The 22,323-nt window shown below is 37.3% G+C and overlaps 1 protein-coding gene across 1 annotated transcript in view; it reads left to right on the forward strand.

Moving 5' to 3' along the window:
* The window catches only part of SDCCAG8 (SHH signaling and ciliogenesis regulator SDCCAG8), a 106,807-nt gene that overhangs the window by 38,093 nt on the left and 46,391 nt on the right, over nt 1-22,323 (forward strand). The window contains exons 14-15 of the mRNA XM_041477147.1: nt 18,630-18,757; nt 20,857-20,965. Coding sequence (XP_041333081.1) covers nt 18,630-18,757; nt 20,857-20,965 — 237 coding nt within the window. The remainder of the gene's footprint in view (nt 1-18,629; nt 18,758-20,856; nt 20,966-22,323) is intronic.

Raw genomic sequence — 22,323 nt, forward strand, 5'->3', positions numbered from 1 at the left:
AGGATTTTGGTTGTGTGTGTGGGTTTTTTGTTCCATTGCCCTGCTCCCCCCAAGAATGAACATCCATAAACAAATCTGGCAGCTTTCACTCAGTACTTAAAGGAAAAAGTTAAGTTAGTTTAAATTTTTCATAGGGGGGAAAAAAAAGCTTAGATTTTTATCACTTAACAGAAGTCTGTGTGTTTATCCAAGTCTTGTACTTTTTGGGCTTTGTGAGAATTCTGCCATTGAGTAAATGGAAATAAAATAGAGCCTTGTCTAAACTATTAAATTCAATGAATCATTTTTTTATTCAGCTAAATTTCTGTGTAATTCAGAGCACGGTTGTTTAACAGATGGAAGAAAGTACCACTCTAACAGCCTGTATTTAGAGAAAAAAATATGCTAGAGGTTAATGAACTTGAAAAAAGTTTTGGGTGAGTTGTTAAGATATCTAAAGTTTGGATTTAGCAGAACTTTATTAATAATGATTTGTTGTGATAGCTAACCAAATGGCTTTACCACGCTCCTTTTAGCAAAGGCTGATTATATGCAATAAAGCTCTGGATATCTTGGAGGAAATCTGACTAGCGAATCTATAATTTTACTTTTTTTTTGGTGAAAATACTCAAAATGTAAAAATGAGAACTACTGCCTGCTTTTACATAGCAAAGTAATTAAAGCTGATACCTAACATAGAGATGATTCAGGTAGCTTTTTGATGTACAGTCTCTGACTCGGTAAGTTTCTGGGATGCAAATCATTAGAGGCTGGGAACAGTATTTTGGGCAAATAATGCTCTGTGCTGGCCCTGTTCTCATTCAATTTCACAGACACGCTTTTTGAGACAGATGCTGAACTGCCATGGCTCCTTTGACCTAGTGCAGGCACTCTTCTGCAAGGTCCTGATCTCCTTGGGGTTTTCTTGGTTGTTTGGGGGTTTTTTTTTGTGGATTTGGGGGATTTGGTTGGTTGGTTGGGTTTTATTTTTTTGGGTTGGGTTGGGGTTTTTTTGTGTTAATGTGTGTTCATGTTTGGCATCTTCGTAAAAGATTTGAAATATTTTCTATGCTGATGTGTATTTATTGGAAAAATGAATACGACGAGGCATGGGAAATAGGTTCAATTATTTTTTTCTTGACATTCCCAAATTCTATAACACTCTGTACATTTTTGTGTTCTCTGTACACTTGTAGTGTCTGTCTGCTTTTGAAGAATATGTTAGGTGATGTTGCTTAAAGAAGGGGGAAAAAGAGATGAGAGATTCATTGCTCCTGATCTGTTACCTGTTTTACCCTTGAACTCAAATTCATAGGGCAGGGTTTGAAATGTTCTCGTAGTGTCACCTGTTTTCCCTGCCTTGCAGAGGGAAACATCCCCTACTGAAATGACACTTGTCCTTAGTACTGTACTCTTTTTTCCTCTCAGCTCACCTCCTGGCAGAACAGGTTTTCTGTGCTAGTGAAGGTATAAAAGTCACATGTCTCTAGTGGCATTAGTTTTGCATTTTGAACTCAGTATGTTTTTCATTGATTGGTACATCCATAGCTGTTGCATGTAAATTATGGTTTACACTTACAGTTTGCCTTCTTTCATTTATTCCCTTCACCTCAGATGGCAACTGTGTCAGAGAAAATACTTGAAGGGTAGGGGTAATAGCAATCCTATGGGGGTTGTAGACTCATTCACTGTGGCGCTTGCCAAGGAAAACAGATTTTAAGCTCTAGAGTCCTGCCTGTGGGAGGTTGCTGCAGAAATTGCACTGATTTAGTGCATCTCTAGGGTATTCTGGCCTTGGCCTCGTCTTGCTGATTCTCTTCTTTTCAGGAGAGGACCAGCTGGTTCACTCCAAGTCTTCTCACAATGCTGGAGTTGAGGGAGGCCTGTACTGCTGTTACACCATTGTGGATAGTCTTTCTGTTGCCTTGCATGACCTGTCTGTGCTGTTCTGGCAGAAACAAGAGGTGGCTGAGAAGATACAGAAATAATTCTTTGTTTTGTAAGAATTGTTGTATTACTAAGGAGAAAAGCTTCACTAATCCACTGATTCTAAGTTTCGATATTGGAAATAAATATGATTATAAATGAGTACAAGAACTTTGGATTTTAATGTATAAAAATGAGATAAATGTATATGAAAGGAATAAATGAGAAAAAACATGCAGTCTATGTCATAATGAGAAAAGAAAGTACTCTGCAGAACAGCACTCTTTTCCAGGAGTCCCATTTCTTTGCTGTATCCTAGTTTTCAGACACTGTTGATTGATTACCAACTAAACAGCTTCTAAGTTAACAAAATGTACTTGTTAAAAAGAAAGAAAAAAAGGTTACAATTAGCTATTCTAAACCATTGCCACAGAGTTTAAAATTGCCTTTTCCTGTCACCTTTCTTCCTGGAGCAATATGTTGCTTAGAAATACTTGCTATTAACATGCACTTTCTGCTATTGAATCTAGTTAGTAATTCTAATTTGTATGTCTTCAAAAGACAGGGGAAATGCAGAACTTCCACTGTGTAGTTTTGCTTGTCAGTCATGTAACTTTGCAGATGTCACCATGCTATGAGACTGACCATGATTGTTTAAAGTTTTCTTAGGGGTTTCTTTTGCCCTAGTTTCAGCTTTGAGGTTACTGTAGTAGTAGAATCTTATTAAATTAGTTCTTAAGTCAAATTGCTCTCACTTTGGCAAGGTTAGGTCTTGCTAATTAAACTTACCTGAAGCCCTTCTTCAGAGGGTAGAAAACATACAGGTCTATTTTTCTCAGTTAATGAAAAATAGTCATTAAAAATCATGTCAATATGCTCATGGAAAAGATCATATAAAAGATGCAAGATGTTAACAACTTGTCCAGATCTTAGTGTGCCATCTAATGTAAGAATTTTTTTCACTATTCTTGTGTATCAAAATCATCATTAAAAAACATTCCTCCTTTTCTTTCAAACCAGATCTGGAGATATTATTTTTTTCAGTTGCAGTCAGATGTAGTTCCTGTTCACATACATCAAACAAGTTAAATAAATCCTAAGAAGTGAGGGAATCATCAAATTTCAAAATTAAAATTTTATTATGTCATCATGCATTTTCTCAGGGATGAAGAGACAGATAGGTAGATAGATAGGTGGCTCAAGATATTTTTGACTGAAATGTCATCTGAAATTTGATAGGAAATATAATTGACTAGAATAGAAGCAGATTTAGTTTAGTTTAAAATTTATTATTCTTGTTTGTTTATATGAAACACTAAGAACTTCTCAAGGTCACCTTGTAGGTAGGGCAAAATTACTAAATGAACATGTGTTTTCATGTTCAGGTGAGCCACCAAGTTGCTCTAAATCCCTGTCACTCTCTTGAGGCACTAAAGTTTATATTGCAGTGGGTCAGTGGGTGCTGTTTTTCTTTATTATTCTTTTTCCCCCATTATGTGATATTTCTTCCATCTTTTTGACAATTATATGATCTCTAGAAAGGAGCATATCTAAGGACATGCCAGTTGGGTTTCAGCAGTGCTATAGTCATCCTAGTGTGCATTGGTGCTTCTTGCTGGTTTCAGTGACTCCATTAAGACTAATTTCTATTACATGTACCCTAAGTAAAGCACATACCCTCTCAGGTTAATGTGGCATTACTTAATCTCCGAAGCTCTGGTGTTGAGCTGTATGTCATCACCAGTGTTCCTTGTTAGAATTTGTAGCCTGCCTCATTCATTGTTCTCCCTATTTAAGCTATACTATAAAATGATAAAACAAACTTCCTGGTGGTTATATGCACCCTTCCAGAGAGTTGCACAATACTTAGTATTTATTGTGGGGTTTTTTTTCTGGTAGTATCTATTAGCTAGCAACATGCTTAATACCATGCATTTTCTAACAATTTTAGCATCTCAGAGTCCATAATCTATGCTGGGAAGCAGTTTTGGAGAAATATTGTTACTAATATTAAATGACTGGGATATGCTTAATCTACTCAGACTGACTAACTGATGAAAGTACAAATAACACTAGAACTGGGGGTGTGGGGGGGGAGAAGCAGAAATGAGGTGTAACCAGTGATTGATTTCTAATTTTTTTGAAAAAAAAAAAAAAAACAACCAATATGCAAAAGCATTATTTTAAAATGCAGGGATGAGTGATAACATGAAACAACTCTAACTAATAAACTTTTTAGATTCTGCTTCATATGTTTACTTTTCATTAAATTTAGGGACGGTTGCGACTATGTTGTTGTGATTCAGTCAACATTTATTTCTATCTGGTTTTCATATACAAAGGCATCAGGATGCCAGAAAATAAACTGTTAACGGAGAATTAACTTCTTTGGCACGCTTTCATACTTATCTTCCAAATTAAAGAAAATGAAATGGGCAGAAGCAGAGTGTAGATTACCTCCTTTTTGTCAAAAATGGTGGGAATTTGAAAATTAATAATAAAAAAGGGAACAGATGCAGTAACATGCCAGAGGGAGATTAATGTGGAGAGTAAAATCTGTGAGCAACAAAACTGAAGCAAACTGAATCAGTGGGAGGTGGTTGTACAATCAAAATCAGGATAAAAGAGAAATTACAAACAACCCTGCACTTGTCAAAGTAGTAGTAATGAAATCCTGACTCTGCCAGCAGCGAGAACCTGTGTTAGCACTTTGGGGTAAGGCCGGGAGCCGGGTGCCAGGTAGGAGGGCAGCGCGAGGCTGCTGGGCGGCAGCCATCGCGTGTGGAACAGATGGCGGGGAAAGCTGGCCGGGGAGGGGCTCCTTCGCAGAGCTAATCAGACAGTAACGGATAGGGCAGCTGGGAGGACTGACCACCGCCAGGCGAGCGGCGGGGTAGCCGCAGCCGTGCGCGATGTGTGCAGTGGTGTGCCCGCCGGCCGCACGCGAGACCTTCCAAGGTCTTTTCGGTGCCGCCGCGGCCGCGCGAAGTTGGCAGGCGGGCGGGGACGGGCCCGGGCCCGGGCCGGCACCGCGGGCCTCGGCGGCCTCCGCGCGTCGAGCGCGTCCCGCCGGCGGCATCGCGCCCCCTCCGTCCTCAAAAACGCCCTCGGCCCTGCCCTGTGCTGAGGTTACGTGGTTTCGTGCCTTGCCGTAGCGGTGTAGCGAACGGAGAATGTGGCGAGTGACAGAAATGCGAAAGCACGTGGGTCCGGGGAGTGCTCCGGGAAACAGATAAGGAAACTTTGCTCCCGTTGAAAGGCGGGAGAGCCGTAGGTCGGCACCTTCCCACAGGGCTGGGCCCCTCCAAGAATGGAACCAGTTTTCTGATGTGTTATTTTTGCTCGGAGGAGGCACTTCCCTACTCATAAATGAGAGCTTGAGAGGGATGAATGGAAGTCCGAGCCTTCTGATCCTGAGTCACATGAATAATTTGACTCGCGTAAGAAGTAAAGATCAATAGGATTTCTTGTGCGAGTAAGAGGTGGTCATGTGTGAGAGGATTACTAGGTCATGCCCCGTGTTCATGACTGTCAGCTTGAAAGAGAAATGGAAACAAAATTTTATCAAAGAAAGGGGGAAATAAAATCCTGACGTGTAGCAAGGGAGATCTTACCTATTACTACCTGGGTTTGTTTGATCGGGATGTGTGATACTTTTTTAGACAATTGTAACAAAAAACCACCAACGTATCCTGCCTCTGCTTTTTGAACTTGTGTGTATCTTGTCTGCAGAAGGTTTATAGTTTGGCTCAATTATCCATTTTGAGCAGGGAGGGGAGAAAACATTACAGGGATTTGAAATAGGTAGTATAATATTGCCATATGCTATTTATGCAGCAGTTTCTGCAATAAATCTAATTTGGTGCTGTCAAAAAAAATTAGACTTATTTGCTATAGCAGCACATTAGTAAATGATTGTGGTAGCTTTGAAAGTTGTCATTCACTCTGCTTTACTTGCAGCAGAGCTTTTTTTTTTCGTTCCCCCTTCCTTTTCCCCTGAGCAACTCTGTGAAAATCTGAGCTCTTTGTCCTGCAGCTGTAGAAACTGCAAATATTTTCACTACTGAAAAGAAGAGCTTGCTTTAAGGGAATTGAAGATGGAGGTGGAAGAAAAAATAGCCTCTATTGTTAACAATCATATGAATGCATATGTGGAACAATCAATAAAGTGGTGGGGGATAAATTTCTCCCTTGCCTACAGGTTTTCATGGTGCAGCTGAAATTGTTTATCTGATTATACAGCATGTAGATAAATTAGCTGTTCTGCGTTATTATAGAAGGTAAAATATTTTACCTGCCACGATAAGACCATATGCTGCTTTATGAAGACTGATACTGAGTGATTTGAAATAAATCGGTTCTGTCGTCTTCTGGCAGGGCGTTGTAAAATATTCTAAGCTGATACACTTTGTGTCAAGATAACACACAATTATTTAAATATCATCCTATTTAATATTTTAAACATATTTAAGTGATTGTACAAACATATAAAGGCCATTGATAAATTTTATAAGGGAAGAAAGGAAAGGTAAATGAAGGAGTAAAGAACAAATATAAAATCATATGTTAATTTTGAACATTAAAGTGTTTACAAATTATTATTAATTTTAACATGATTAACAATGGTATTTATTGTCCTACAATAAATATTTCTTAAGAAAAAGACAATAATGTTCAGATTTTATTATTAGATTCATCTAAAATTTTTTTCACGGCATTTAAACTGCAACTGGTCACATCAATGATCACATCAGGTTGTTGAGGCAGCCAAATTGCTACTGCATGCAGAGTGTGGTTCAGGAGCAGTGACAATACTTAAAGCGTTTTGGAGCGAGTGGTGAATTCAGATGAAACACTGAAGAGACTAACTGCTGTAGAAAACAAACATCTTTATAAGGTCTTTGTTTTGAGCAGTTATTATTCAGCACTAACAGTAATAAGTTTATGAGTGTGTATCAAATATTTACTTTGGTCTCATTCAAATTAGGTTTTTTATTTCTGTGTCTGATGACAACAGGATAATGATTTTTTTTTTTTTTTGAACCAAAGAAGTCTTTCAGATACATGAATTCAAGGCTGCTGGATTTTTTGCTGAATTTGCTACTGGAAAAAAAATGGTTCTGATTTTTATCATTATTTCTGACTTGTTCTAAAGCTTTTCTCTCAAGTACATCGAAAGCCTGTCTTTACAATAAGCTAAAATGCACTTTTTGTGTCAGCACTTGGTATTTGTGAACTTCAACAATTTTAAAAGCTGTCATGTGCTTTCAGAAGTATATTCAAAGTTGTTTGTTTTGTGCAGTCACAGTGGTTTTTGATTTGTGGGTATTTGTCCTGTGCTGTGCAAAATTCTGCTCCTTAAGTTCTTGCCTAGAAAAAAGAAATCAACTGAGAACCCAAGAGGTCGTCAGCTGGAGAATTTATCCAACTTCAGGTTGAAGAGCATCAGCCTGTAGGTTGTTATTGCTGGGAGAAAGTAGCTGGTGGATGGAGGGCGGAAGGAAAAAAAGTCACCTGGGCACGCCAGCCTTGGCCGCCTGGCTGCCCTCGTTCCTCAGCCCTTGGGCAGTGCCCTGGTGCCGGCTGAGCCGGGAGATGCCCGTCCCGAGCGAGCAGATGAGCTGCTGCCGGCTACTTGACAGGGCTCAACCCCTCGCCCTGGCTGTGCTGGCAGCGTGGCAAGGTTAATAGTGTGCTGCTCTTGGTTGCCCCTGTGGGTTTGGTGGTTTGCATGTCAGACTATAGTTTTGTTGAAATAGGAGCAACTTTTCGTGATTAGCTTCTCCTTGTTGGCTTCTACAGGACTTAAATCACTAGGGAATTAAAGTGTCTCTGTAGTCAGGTGGGACACTGCTGCATCCTCTTTTTGAACCAGGCTTCCTCTTCCATTTCCAGCGCATTTGTTCACCTGTATCTGATTTCCCATGGAAGAAGACCATAGCATAAGAAAATACTTCCTTGCGAATTCAGGGACTAATCCCTAAAAAAGCGATAGATTAAGTTTTTATTCAGCTAAACTTAGGCAGTATTTGTCAATGCAATTTTCATTAAAATCAAATTCAGACCTAATGTATGTATAAATGCAATTCTGCTAATGAGATTGGATTAACTTCTGGATTTGATCCAGAAAACTTTACTTTAAATGCATTTTTGGTAAAATTAGTGGTTTATTATAATTGCGTACAAAACTTCAAATATGTATTTTATTTTTTGGTATTGTATTTATCTTGTGAAAAGTTATCTTTTTGTGAATGATACCAAGGTATGCTGTGAAATTGACGGTATTTCTTGTTTTAGAAAAATGAGACTATCAAGGAGTTAATAATTCAGGAGCTTTTGGTTATTAGAGTCTATTCCTGAAAAAAAATATGGACACAGGAATTGCTAAAAATAATGTATCCTGCTAACAATAAGAATTTAGTTTCAGCATCTCTTTACAATTTATCTCAATGTGGAAGACAATATTCTAACAAAGAGTTGCATATGTGTGTTTTACAAGGCTTGAAAACAAGAAAAAAATATTAAGGAATTTTTTTCTTTAAATAGTGTTGCATTTGAAACATCAGTAGGTAGGGAAAAAAATGCTGCAGATTAAATAATTTTAAATGAGTGCTCTTGACCTCTTTAAGATTTTACTGTAAACTTACTCCACTGTTCCCATTTTCTCTTTGTATTTTTAGTCAATATCTCTGTTACATAGAGTCAGAGTCAAAAGTCTTCATTTATTATTTTATTTATAATATTTTTATTAGCCTTTTCCACTTCTTCACATAGCTCTTGCAAATTCTTTCTCAGATTGTGCTAGCCCTAGCAAGAAGGAGCAGATACACATATTTGAGGAAAAACACATTAGTTTTTGGAGTTAACAAATAATGATTAAAAGCTATTCTTTTGCTTCTTACTATTTCTCCTATACCCCAAACTGATCTTCACAAATACAGGACTGTAAAGAACTTCATCTGCTGCTGGTTAGCAGAAGTGGATTTAAATCTACACCGACAGTTCATTTGACAATGACCTTGAGGGGCTTTGCTTCTTGAAGAAGAAAGCAGAAGCTTGCGGTAAACAAAGTTCACTTCTGACAGATGGATTGAATGACAGAAAGGTTGCGAGTGCCAGAATAGCCCTGGCAGAGGAGGAAATGTTCAGTGGAATCCAACAGGAGAGGAGGTGTGAACAGGTGCAGGGTTGCTGACGGAAGGGGAACCAGATGGAAGGAGCCAGAGCCAGTTTATTTAAAGGAAAAGGCAGAAAACACTGAAAGGCTGTGCGATCAGTGGCTAAAAGTGTGCATGGAAGAAGGTAAAAATTCACAAAGCAAAACTGCACAGTGGGATATCTAGCACTTAGCATAATGGTAGTAATTTGTGAGTTTCGTTTTAAAGTTGCTATTGAAATATGTTTCTCCCTTACTCTTGACAGCATAAAGATTTATAACCTGTCCAAAAGGAAAAAAAAAAAACCCTAACAAAACCACCACCAAAACCTTCAAGTGTTGTGCTGCCTGTCCATTATTTCTAATACTGCAGGCAGTTACGATCAGAATAATATAAAAATTATGCCACAGCTGAAGAAATGAATAAAAGGCATATAAGGCTGGATTTTTTTTTATTTTTTTAACTCACCTGTTTGTATCTAGCTCTTGTGACCTGTGGGCAGATGAGCATGGTTTTCATTAGGATGTTTTTGTGAGATCTAGAGCAAATTGGCAATTGTCAAGTACAGTGTAATGTTAGCACAGTATTTCTCATCTTTTTTGCTTTTGGTCATAAGTCTGTCAGTTTGCTGGAATGTGTGGTAGCTTGCTGTAGGATGGGGTAGAAATCTAGCTTACCCTTGATCAAATTCCCTGAAAATCAAATATTGTCTTTCAAATTGTCATCCTGAAGAAATGCTTTGTTCTGTCAAACGATTCTGCTTCTTCCCAAGCTGTTCTTGTGAGGCTTGGTCCTTTGCAGGCAGGGAAAAAAAACATTCTTCAACTTCTTGATTTCAGCAATAGTTGGGGATCATTATCCACTTCCACATATTAGGCCTGTGGCACCTTAAGCGCAGGTTGTGCGTCCATACCTAACGTGTGTGAAAAATGCAGGTGAGTGTTGAGCAGTCACTCACAGTACATCTGTGATCTACTGGATCGTTCAGCTGTGCTGAGCTGATCCGGATCAGGTGTGAGCACACAGGCACTTTCCTTTTTAATTAGCTAGAGCATGCAATGCCGTGTTTATGCTGACTTTATGCCAGCTGCAGGAAGGACAGATGATACCTGATTCAGCATAAACCTTGCTGGTACAAAGTTAACGTACCAAAAACATTGGGTTTTTGAACAAATTTAAATTGGCAGAGTGAGTTCATAGCAGATCAGGTCTCTGCATCATTTAGCTGCATCATTTTTTGATTCAATGGTAGGAGCCTGATGGTTGGATTTACTGTATTAACAAGCTGAGCCTTGGAGTACAGAGTCACAGTTATTTGAACCTGGTCTGAGCCTATGCTGTTGCTGAAAAGCAAGTCCCTAGAGTGGCAATATATGGCTATGTTTAGCCACATTTGCCAGACCCTTGCTTCTGCTGACACTGGAAGACAGGCACCTGTGTGATCAGAGTATTCAAGGAGTTAGTCAGATGGAAAAATAATAATTTCTTGAAGAATGGGTTGCGTGAGTGCTCATTGTAAGAGGATTAAAAGAAGGACCACACCTCTTATATTGACATTGTCTGCCTTAAATATGTTCTGAAGCTGCATTGTAAGAGGCTGCTGGTGCCAAATTCAAGAATTACCATAAATGAAGAAAATTACTCCTTTATTTTAAATACAGGGAAAATAATTTGTGTAAATTTGTGTATGCAAAACACATACCTGTAAAAAATCTTCTGTGTTAAGCAATTATTTTAATATACAGTCATTTGTAAAAGTGGCTTGTAGAACAAATAATATTCTAGAGAAATGTGCAATATTGGAAGTGCTCAGGCTACATACCAAGACTTCAAAGATCACCTCTCCCTCTGCTGTATTTAATTGTGTGTTTCTATAGGGACTTAGGAGCAAAATAGTTCACAATCTGATGGTAATAGTCATGAGAGAATTGATGTTTACTTACAAGCTACATATCTTGATGGCAAAGCTTATAAATGTGACAGAAAAATCAGATAGTGATTCTATGTCAGTCTATTTGACCTAATATGAGATGTTAATTACTGTTAGAGGTGCTTTTTTCTTCTCTAACATCAAAATAGAGGGAAACTTTTGATAATATTTGGTTGTGACTTGATATATGGAGGACTATTGATATTGAAGAGAAGCTATTGAGGAACTGGTGGTTTTCTAGATATATCTTGGTGGCAATAATGCCAAAAGAGTAAAATCATGTTATAGGCTAGGTGTTTGCAAATTCTTACTGTTATGCTGAATGTAAAGTAAGAAATGCACTCTTTTCATTTTGTTAACTGACCTCACAGATAGAAGTAGAGATGCAGAACTTAACTGTGTTCAAGGTTCTTTAATCCATAGAAACTGTGGGAGTAACACTCTGTGTTACTGTATGTCTGTTCCTATGGTCCTACTGATTTTCATCTGTCTCATGCCCACTAATATCTCCGTTAGTTGAAATAACTTCTAAGTAGATATCAAGTATGGCAAGCAGGAGTAGGAATTCTTATCACATGCAGCCATTAATGTATAGTTTCTCCTGGTGCTTCAGTGGGACTTAAAGGGCAAAGTGGAAGTTTTGGACTGAAGTGTTTCATTGTTTCTCTAGACTTCTTGTTATTATATGAAGTGGAAATAAATACAGACATTATAAAGCAGTTCCAGTGGTGTGACTGCATCCTAAATAGAGTGATATGGAAAAAAAATCAGTGGGTACAAGAAAGTTATATGCACTGACTTTTGTTTCAGCAAAATTTAAATTTTTAGAAAAAACAGAAAATAGTATAACAAGTTGACATTACTTGAATTCTGGGAATGGGGATATAGGTGATGAGTTACCTGCATTTTGGGGAAAATTGTTTCAAGCTAATTTGTCAACTAATTGTAGTTAGTCTCTTGATGAGGTTGGAAATCTGCATAAATCTTAATATTTTCTTTTTTTGCCCCCCAAAAGTGTTTCTTATGATTTGAAGTGTTTTTTTGAAATAGTAGTAGCAGCCTGGAAGAGTTGTTTTTTCCAGCCTTTCATCTCAAGTAGGGTAGTGAAGTTTCATTTAGTTTCATTAACATACTTTAAATGTATTTCTACTTTCAAGTTATTTCTGTAGCATCTTCTAACTTCCTAGATCTATATTTAAAGAGCTGGATCAATTTGAATGCTGAATTTTTTACCCCTTGACCTTTACATAACTTTTCTAATTGCTTGTAATGCTTCTCATGGTTCTCATTGCTTCTCACGGTTATGAGAAAAAAGCTCTGACATTTCATTATTTTAGGAAACTCTGTATTTCTCAACTAATACAAGAAGCAATATTTAAGTTTTGTTTGTTTCGTTATGTTTTTTTGAGCCTCAGTTGTCATGAATAGGCCCACATGTATCCTGAGAAATGATGCAGTCCTTCAAATCCACCAATTAATTTAATAGTTGGGTTTCTTCAAAATTTGACCATGCAAATATAGATTTACTGAAGCTCACCAAACACAGTGTGCTGGCTGGGGCAGTTTCCAGAAACTTGAGCTTTCTGCTGAGAAGACCTGGCAGCCAACTCCAGAATCAGCATCCAGTCAGCTCCCAGAAACTGACAAAAAGAGCAACTCAGTGGGTAATTCCCTCGATGGGATACAGGAAGGACAATTTTTCAGCTCCTTGGAAAGGTTTAAAGAAATGACCTGATCATGATGCTTTTAAAAGATACTTCTACATAATTCTTGAGGGAGCATGCACTCATATGTCTGTTCTATATTATTTTTTGCCATAAGAACATTAATTTCATGCCTTTCTTTTGCCTTGTAAAAGCACCAAGAGCCATAAAATCCAATCCACACAAGCACTGAAAAAATCAAAACCTTTATTACAAAAATTCAGATGGAAAAAAAATCTACAGTGTTTAATAAGAGGAAACCATTAAACACTGTCCAGCTAAGTCCTCATTCAGAGCAACCATAGGTATTAACAAGGTCCTGTTAGATGAAAATTCATAGGCCTTACAAAAGAAGATAACCGAATAAACAAAGGTTCTTAGAAGCCTGATTTAAAGGAAGGGGAGAACCTGTGACCCTGAGCCTTCTTACTGAGTTGATCCAAACATATGAGCAAGATGCACGCTCTAGAGCTCTGTTAATTTAGAACGTGTGGAAAACAATAATTTTGAACCATAGCTGCATTTAAAACCAGCATGTACCTGTTTACCTGCAGAATTACAGGTCTTACTGTGTTGCATTTTCTTACTTAAATGTTTGAAAATACTAAGATTGGATAGCATATGATAAAACTCAGTAAACACATTCTCTTCTGTAAATAGCTGAATGGGGTACTGCAGAGCTGTTAAATTGAAAGGCTGGTCTGAAAGGAGTTATAGAAGTTTTACATTAGTAGAGAGAATTATTTAATACTGTTCCTGGGGAGAATGACTTCTTTGTAAATTGGGGTTTTTTTCCATATTTGTAGACCAACCTTTAGACTTGTCTGCTAACCTGAAAAAATAAAAAATGAGCCCTTGTTCTTCTGTGTATGACATACATACAAAGATACATAAAAAATACAGAGGAAAGAAGTTTGTGAAGTGTGATCTTATTCTGTATACCTTCTCTTATGACCTTTATCATTGTGAGTTTTGAATAGTGTCTGGTAATAAAGTTAGAGATAGCAAAAAATTTTCTCATGTGTCCCCTTAGAGAATAAGTCAGGTATTGTGACATCTTGTTTCAGCTTTTATATTTTTTTTTTCCTTTTTATCGTGAATGTGTGGTTTGTTTGGTTGTGTTTTTCTCTTCCTATAGCCTGAGAGAAGAGCAAGGATATGCTCTAATTTTCCATTCTTCCTTTGACACTTGCAGCTGAAATAATAAGATAAAATAGCCTATGAGAAGGTGATTCAGAAAGCTGCTAGTAATGGACAGTCCACTAGACTTGTATTGTTGAAAGTTTGCAAAGCAGACTGCATAAAACACTGCTAAATCTTTGTACCCAAAGTTATTTGGTCTCTAGGGCTTCTAATACATGTAGTCTTTCGAGAGTTTTAATTTATTTGAGTGACTTCATGCAAGATTTTACTAAAGATACTGGGAATAAAATGCTTGGGTAACTCCTCAGAACTTTTCCAGTTTGGCAGAGAATCTTCTGCTATACATTTATTTTCAAAGATACTGGGAGAGAAAGCTCATTTCCTCTGAAAGAGCTACGGGAGCCTTCGGCTGAGTCCTTCCTCTTTTCTGAGGTAATTTGTTGTGCAGTGGCTCACAGTGCTGGCCCACTTGGCTACATGTTACCTAGCAAAGAGGTCTGTTGTGGACCACTGAGGCATGTGGTAAAAGCATCAGTGGAGGCTTGACTGATCCTCCTGCTGCCCAAGTCTGAGTGTGGGTGCAGAGTTGCAGGACTGGTCATCATTTAGGCAAGTCTTGTTAGTTTGGGTAGCTCAAGCATTTGGAACACTAAATGCTGGCTACTCCTTAATGATTTACGAAGTTCAGGTTAAAACAAGTATATATGAAAGCTAAAATGCTTTATAGTTATATTTTGATATAATAATTAATTTGTAATTAATATGAAATGAAGATGTCAAAAATAATGGCATGATAACCTCTTGTGTATCACTGAACTGAGATAATTGCTAGAGTATTTTAATTTGTCCAATTAAGTTCATAGTCCTTACTAATGGATCCATTAGCTTTTTTTAAAATGCCACATGTTGATCTCATGGAAAAATCAAATAGTCAATATAGGAAACGTGGCTGCTTCAAATTGTAGTTGCTTTGCCAGAAGAAATACTGGCAACCTCCAGTCAGAGGCCTAATTCTACATTAAGAATCATCCTGCTTTTTTAAATTTTTTTACTTTTACTGTTACCAAACTGAAAGACTCCTTCAGAAATGCGTGCTATTGAAATGTAGTGAAATCCAAACCATTTAACTGTAGTGAAATACATACTATTTTACTGTACTGAAATTCAAACTTTTATCAATCTAAGTTCTGTTTTATTCTAGTCAAAAATAGATGAGCTTTTAGTGATGTAAAATATGACTTTTATGTCACTTTACATGCTTCCTTTTTCTTTACTGCAAAACCCTTTGGCAAAGAGTGGACTTCTCTTGTAAATGGATCTGTGATCCAATTTTTGTTTGTTAGTGGTGAGAAAGGTGTTTTGGTTTGGGGTTTTATTTGGGTTTTTTTAATTAAGTTTAATGGCTCAAATTCAGCCAGGATACCTTCATGTTAGCTTTGAAATCAAAGTGAATTTTCACTTTGAATTTTTCACTTTCTGTTGCAGCAAGGATTTTTTTAAAGTTTGCCAGAGATGGCAATTTTCTTTTTCCTGTGCTATAAGCTACAGTTCACAGTGCCTTTTGTTTTGTCAAGAACATATGAAAAGCATAACTTTCATGCACTACAAACCACTATCAAGTTCACTGAGATATGCGAACCAGTTAATTGAGTTAGCGATGGCTCTTGACAGCCACAATGCAGGCTTGAAACAGGGGTTTAGAACTAAAATCACTGTGGAAAACCTGTGCTTCAGAATGAGGATTAAGAAGAGCTTGAGCTTTCTCCACGATTGAGTCTTTTTTTGCTTCTGACTTTGTCCCACAGAAGTGGAAGATTTCATGAGTTCTATGTGTCTGCTTTGGTAAAACTGATCAGTGTTGTGACCAATCACATGTGCATTTTAGTGTGTTCTGTTTTTTGCACTGAGTAGAGCTAGTGTTTGAATTTCAGTAGAGAACAGGCTGGTGCACTTTAACCACTCATCTCCTGTATTTGACCTCTATAGATTAAGTTTTTAAAAGTTCTGGAACAATTAATCTTTAGCTGTTATTTCTGATTCAGATATTACCTGTGTCATCAAAATTAGTCAGTCGTAGCTTTGCTTTTCATTGTCTCTGTGCTTTCCATTAGTGAATATAAGAAATTCTGAAGTTTTTTTAGAAGGAGACCTCTGATGTCTTTGCACTAATGCTGGAGGGACAAAGCACTGTTTCCGCCTATATACAGTCCATGGATTTTCTTTTACTCTGAATTGTGAAAGAATTGATTTAAGAAATTGCAATTGGACAGACATTGTCAAAGCTTCTAGAACTCCTCCAGTATTCGTTGGTTGTAACAGGAAGGTTACCAATAGATTCTAAAATCTCTTGGGCTGCCTTCTGCATGTTTTGTACTTTTTTTTTCCTCCATATATGTGTTGGGGAAATTTTCAGTTGGAGGGCAGAGAGATTGAACTTAGAGAGCAGGTTCACATCAAGGTGTAGATAAAGGACATGCCACTCTGTTTAGACAGATTTGGCTCCAGGATATATTTTTGCTTCTGGGCAGTTCTAAGCACCTCAGATATTGTTCTGTGTGGCATTGGATGTGTTTTAATTCCAAACTTTTAAGTCCTAAGAAGCTGCTCTTCTGTGTAAGAATTACCTGTTGTCCTAGTTTTACAACTGAGCTTTTATCCACTGTATAAATTCATCTTCAACCACCCCATGCACACTTCAGCCTCAGGGCACTCACCACACATCCATGGTTTCTGAGCTCTATGTAGTAAGTGACACAGGGGAGTGGCTTTTTTGGATGGGTCCCCGACAGAGTGTTTTTGGGGGCAGTAGATTCTCCATTTATTTTGAACTTGCGGTTAGCATGACTTCATCGGGGGGGCCCTCGCGGTGAGGAATGGACCTTCGCAGGTTTGCCTTGGTAGCTTGAGCTGTGCAGCTTGCTGCACACTGAAGGTTACCCCCAGCAGAAGGCCAGCCAGCCAGCTGTGTGCCAGATGACTGCACAGCACCCAACTGCACACAGCCATCTCACATGAGAACTATTAAATAAAATACTGTGCTACTGACACTTTCTTTAGCTGAAAGCGTCAGAGGAACGTGAGAGGTGCTGGTGGCTTGTTTTTCCTTTAGTTTTTTTAGCAATCCAGTGCTATAACAACTTTCTGAAGATAAAAAACATTCGTAAAATAAAGGGGTTTGCACAGACTAGTTTCCAGCAAATATGGGAAAAATATTCTTAGTAATGCTTTCCATATTTGGAGCTTACACGGAAAAAATGATGGGAGCATCACTCCTTATGATAGCCCCAATACGATTACAAAGCAATTCTGAGAGTGATGTGATAAAGTACTATTCAATATATGAAATTTCCTTTAAAAATGTGCTTTGTTTCCTTAACACTCTAATATTTTTGTTATCTAAACGTATTTGCTGTCTTCCCTCAGAAGAAGCTGCCTGTGATTTCCAAGGGATTTTTGCCTAAGGTAGGGCTTGAAACATCAGGACCAGGAATTAGTGTAATGTGACCCACCATTTGTATTGCTTTGGGGTAAATTTGAGAGAGAAGATTTAACATTGTGTGTGTCATGCTGAGATATTGCAATATCTCGGATGGGTTATTAGGCACCAATCCAAAGGTTAAGTGCAGCAACCACATGAGATGTGGCTTTATCCTTACATGATCTGTGCCCGTGTTCTGTTTTGTAGTCCTCTGAAATAGGTAATATCCCTAGAATAAAACATGTTTATAAGACTTTTTGAAGCCTATCCCGAGCTATTAAATGTCATTTCAGTAGAAAGGTGTTCACTCACATCATTTGAAATCTAGAAATCAGTCCTTGTATGTGTGAACTCACTGATGTTTTAAATGTGGATCCTAATGTGCACCAGATAAATATTCACGACCTTTGGGAAAGTCTAGATCAGAATTTACAGTTCAGGATCTTTTCTAATTTACATGCATATATCTTTTTGGGGTTTTATTTTCCATGCTCTTTTTGCTTGGGTTACATTAAATAAAATGCTTCAATGGAGTGTGGTAGTCTAGCATTTGTTTTGCCTCAGGAGTGGATTGCCCCATCTTGCGTATCTGGTCAAGTAAATTGCTCTCTTGCCTGCATACTTCAATAATAGTACTGGGCTTTAGACCTCCCTGTACAACCCCCCAGTGAGCAGAACCACAAGGGGCTGGGCCTGTGTGGTGCTAGCAGTCTACTCTATTGTCATGGATGCATTCATCTCCTATTTACATAAATTAATAGTTAAAACTTGTTTGGTTGCTAAAGAAAACTCATTAAGCTTTCAGAGTAGCTGTATCACGAGCACTGTGGCAATCGCTCCCATTGACTTATCTCCTGCTGATTCACTGGGAACCAGTCCATCTCAGGGTCAGGTCCCTAAGCTTCATTGCAGAATTGAACAAATAGCATTTAAAAGAAAATGCAAATAATATGTGCAGTGCAGGGTGAATGTTGGTAAGCTTCCTTATAAAAAAGAGGTCGTGATTAAAATTTTTAAAAATAAAATCCTATTTTTGTCTGCAGGGCCAATTTTCTCTCAGGAAATAGATCATACTTTTTATCCATTTTCTGCTAGTCACTGGAGAATGTTTGACATTGTAAGAGAAAGGTCAGTTTCTATAACCTGAAGTGGGAGGAGAATGTTTAATGTGAAAAGCTTGGCCAGATTTTTATTATTATTATTATTATTATTATTATTATTATTATTATTATGTTCTGCTTTACCCTTTTAATTTATCCTCTTCACTATATGATTTTTATTTTTCTTTATTTCCTCTTTGGTTTATTTTGTAGATTGGAGAAAGAGAACATTCAGCACAGCATTAGCAGTGAAGCAAAGGCCCGAGCCCTTCAGGCCCAGCAAAGAGAGCAGGAGCTGACACAGAAGATGCAGCAAATGGAGGCCCAGCATGAGAAAACTGGTAGGTGGTAGGGAAAGATTAGAGCCTGGGCACTCACTCACAAGCCAGGCCCACGCCTTACTGTGAAATGACATCAGGAACACCTGTAACCTTTGGCTGGCCGAAGGGAGCAGATGCTAACTACACCGGAGATTCCGAATTACATATTAGTTAGCGTTTAAAAGAGAAAATGGAAAGTATTGCCCACTGTCTGTTGATTTCAGAGTGCTGCTCTCACATCTGCTGCACCATCTGGATTATGAGTTTATTTACCTGTGTTCAAGAAACGTAAAGCTGAGAGAGACCACAACAAAGTAGAAAAACAAAGGGCTTGTTTTTGGCTGGATTTTCAGGCACACATGTTATATAAAGAAAATAGCATCAGAAGCTCTGCGGGAAATGCTCCGAGCTTACAGTTAAAGTCTCCTGAATAGCATTGAACAGTTCCCACAGTACACACATTATAGCTACTCTAAAAGCTTAATGAGTTTGCTTCGGCATCCAAACTGGAGAAAAGCTTTAGCCATTAATCGGTTCTTAATTCACTGTCGCAGCTGGATGTAATTCACTGGCTCCAAATTGATATGTTCCTTTATTTAATCTTTGCAGCCTCAAACATTTTTAGCATTACCATGTGCCTCCCCCACATCCTCAGTCTAGAAGAAAGATGTTTAATCCCTTGCATACTTCAGGTTCTCATAATAGGAGACTTCATTGCATTGACTTAGCCCATCAATAACATCTAACTTTAATCTGGAAGTAAAATGGGTTTTCCAAACAAACAAAAAAGAGCTTTTTGTATTATGAAGTACTATGCCAACAACATTAATAGAGGTGCATATTATAAATAAACAAAAAAACCCGGAATTTTTAAGAAATGAAATCTGTAACCCACGAGCATGGAAAAGAGGAGGAGTTTCAGCTGTTAAAGAACACGATATATTTATGTGTTTAACAAAATACCATATTTACCCACCAGTCATGCAATACATTCAGGAAAGCTATACAACATATATTAATTATATGGGGTGTTGGATAATAAATAAGGTAGCAAGCATACTATTTAATTTTCTGCCTTTTTTTTAGTATTCTCACAGTACTAGAAGACCTTTCCATGTGTTCAGGGAATGCAAACAGCTACATTATGGCTGCTGCCTACACTGTAGGAGAAGAAAAGAAGCTCTCAGAATTTTTTTTTTTTTCCTCCTTTAGCCAGCACATCTGCATATCACCATGTGTGATTTTGCACAAGAGAAATGTAATTTACCTTCCTGGTGCATAAATTGTCCCAGTATACAAAAATGAAAGAATATTATGTCTGGGTCTGGTTTTATGTATCTTTAGTAGAATTTGAGGGAGTTGAAAATTATAGTAATTTGTAATGTATATAAAGAAAACCTTGTTTATTATGACCCTACACACATACAAGGAATTTGGGCAAGTGTGGTCATGCTTTCACTGATTTTAAAAGCAGAAATCAAGAAAGATCATTTTGCAGTATCTCCCTTCTGAAAGAATAAAGATACCTGGATTCTAGGTCATGAGTTTAGGTGCAGTCCTAGGTGATAGTAACTGAAAATTAATTTAGAAAATGGTTTCATTTCAGTTGTCATTGGGCAAGAAGTCTAAATCTTTTCATTTAAGAATAGAAGATTGCATTATTCATGATAAGTTCAGGACACAGTAAATAAAGGAACTGCTGTTTTATGGAGATACTGAAATGAGTCTACAGTGTGAGCATTTGGGTTGCTGGTGTATCCTCTGCACCAGTTGAGCAAGCAAAAGTCTGCTAAAGCATGGCTTGCCAATTTTATTCCTCCTAGAAATGTCAGTGAACTTCTAGCTAAAAAGCAAGCCCACCAGATTAGATATCTAGTCTTCACAGTGATTCTTCTCTTACAAGACCAGATTCGGTGGCAACATTTCTTTAACACTTCAGCTAATTCTGACATGGAGCCTTAATTTGGTAAGTGATGATGTCCAAGTAGCTGAAGTTTAAAAAACATTTCAAAGTAGAATGAACTAGAAGAAAGAAATTAAGGATATATAAAATTGTTTCTATGTTATCTATAAATTTATATAATTGTAATTTTATAGTATCATAATTTTATGGTTTCTAGTAGAAGAACTGGATTCATTGCTGACCTCCCAGAATACATTCATAGCAAAATTAAAGGAAGAATGTTTTGTGTTCGCAAAAAAGTTGGAACAAATGTCAGAAAAATACAGGTTAGTATGTTTGTGTTAACCTGACCCTTTTATTACTAGGACATGCTTCTTTATCTTTTTATTTGTATTTTAATATTTATTATTTTTCATTTTGTCCCAGGTATTATATATCATATCAATGTAATATATGCCCCTTAAGAATTCAGTATAATATATGTTCCCTTAAGATTATGTTTCTGACAATTGATTCAAATTTCTTGGACAATTCCAATGTAAAAAATTGCGTAGAATTTTCTTCCTTGTGTTCATATTCTTAATATGAAGGATAGAAAATTGTTTAAAAAGCTACAATTCAAGTTTATCTGAAGTTATATGAAAAATGCTAAAGATTCAATGATGTCAAAACTGTTACAATTTTATTTATTAACTCTAGTACTCTTTTCACAGTGCTACACTGCACACTGGATATTGTCTATAAAATAATTGTCATCAAAATTGCTTGTCATTGATGCTCTGATTTTGCTGCTGCTTTTTATCAATCAATAGCAGATCTAAGTTCAAAGCCATTAAAAACTGAGGAAGAGAGCAACATCTGGAAGTAATAATAATTTAAAGAAATACAAAGCTATGGAGGTATCTATCCAAAACTTCTGTAAGATAGAATTATCTTCTATAGAAAACATGAATTTTGTAGTTCTTTAGCAGCAAATAATTTGATTTTACATTTTTAAATGTGAAAATAGTATCTGTTGAAACTTTTTTTTGGGTTCATATTTAGAGTGGTAAACTGGACTTCAGTGGAGAGTTGGCATTCGGTAAGTTCTGTAAATTACATGCAAACTGAATTTGGTAATTAAGGCTAGTATGCATCTGATGGCTGATGGAAAGTAAGGAAAACACTCAGCAAAGATAAAATTGGTTTTCAAGGCAGGATTTTTCTGCTGGGTGGATTTAATCATCCTCTTGAGGTAATGTAGAAGAGACAAAACTCACTCAGGGAGAGAACACATTTACCCGAGAACCCTCTTCCCAGGAATGGTCAAAGGAGAACTTAAGTAGATCACAGACACTCACGCACACACATATCTGTAATAAATATAATATATGTCTGTAATAAATAAAATATATGAAGTTTCCCATGGGTACTGCCTCCACTGCCCATCTTACTTCCCACTGAATATAAAGTGTTGACTAGCTGTTAAGTGGCTGAAGTTGGGAGATGAATCCCATCCAGAGAATTTGGGGAAGAAATGAGAAACTTCAGGGACTGTAAGCAATATTTCCATGCAAGTGTAGTAAGGGGTACTTGAGAGAGAAGCAAAGAAAATTTTTTCTCTGAAAAAGCAGAGCTCTTCTGCTAAAGTAATGCAAAATCTAAATGGATTCAAATCATATTATTATTCCAGCAATAAAAAAGC

The sequence above is a fragment of the Pyrgilauda ruficollis genome, unplaced genomic scaffold (assembly GCF_017590135.1).
Source record: "Pyrgilauda ruficollis isolate IOZ18807 unplaced genomic scaffold, ASM1759013v1 scaffold4, whole genome shotgun sequence".
NCBI lineage: Eukaryota > Metazoa > Chordata > Aves > Passeriformes > Passeridae > Pyrgilauda > Pyrgilauda ruficollis.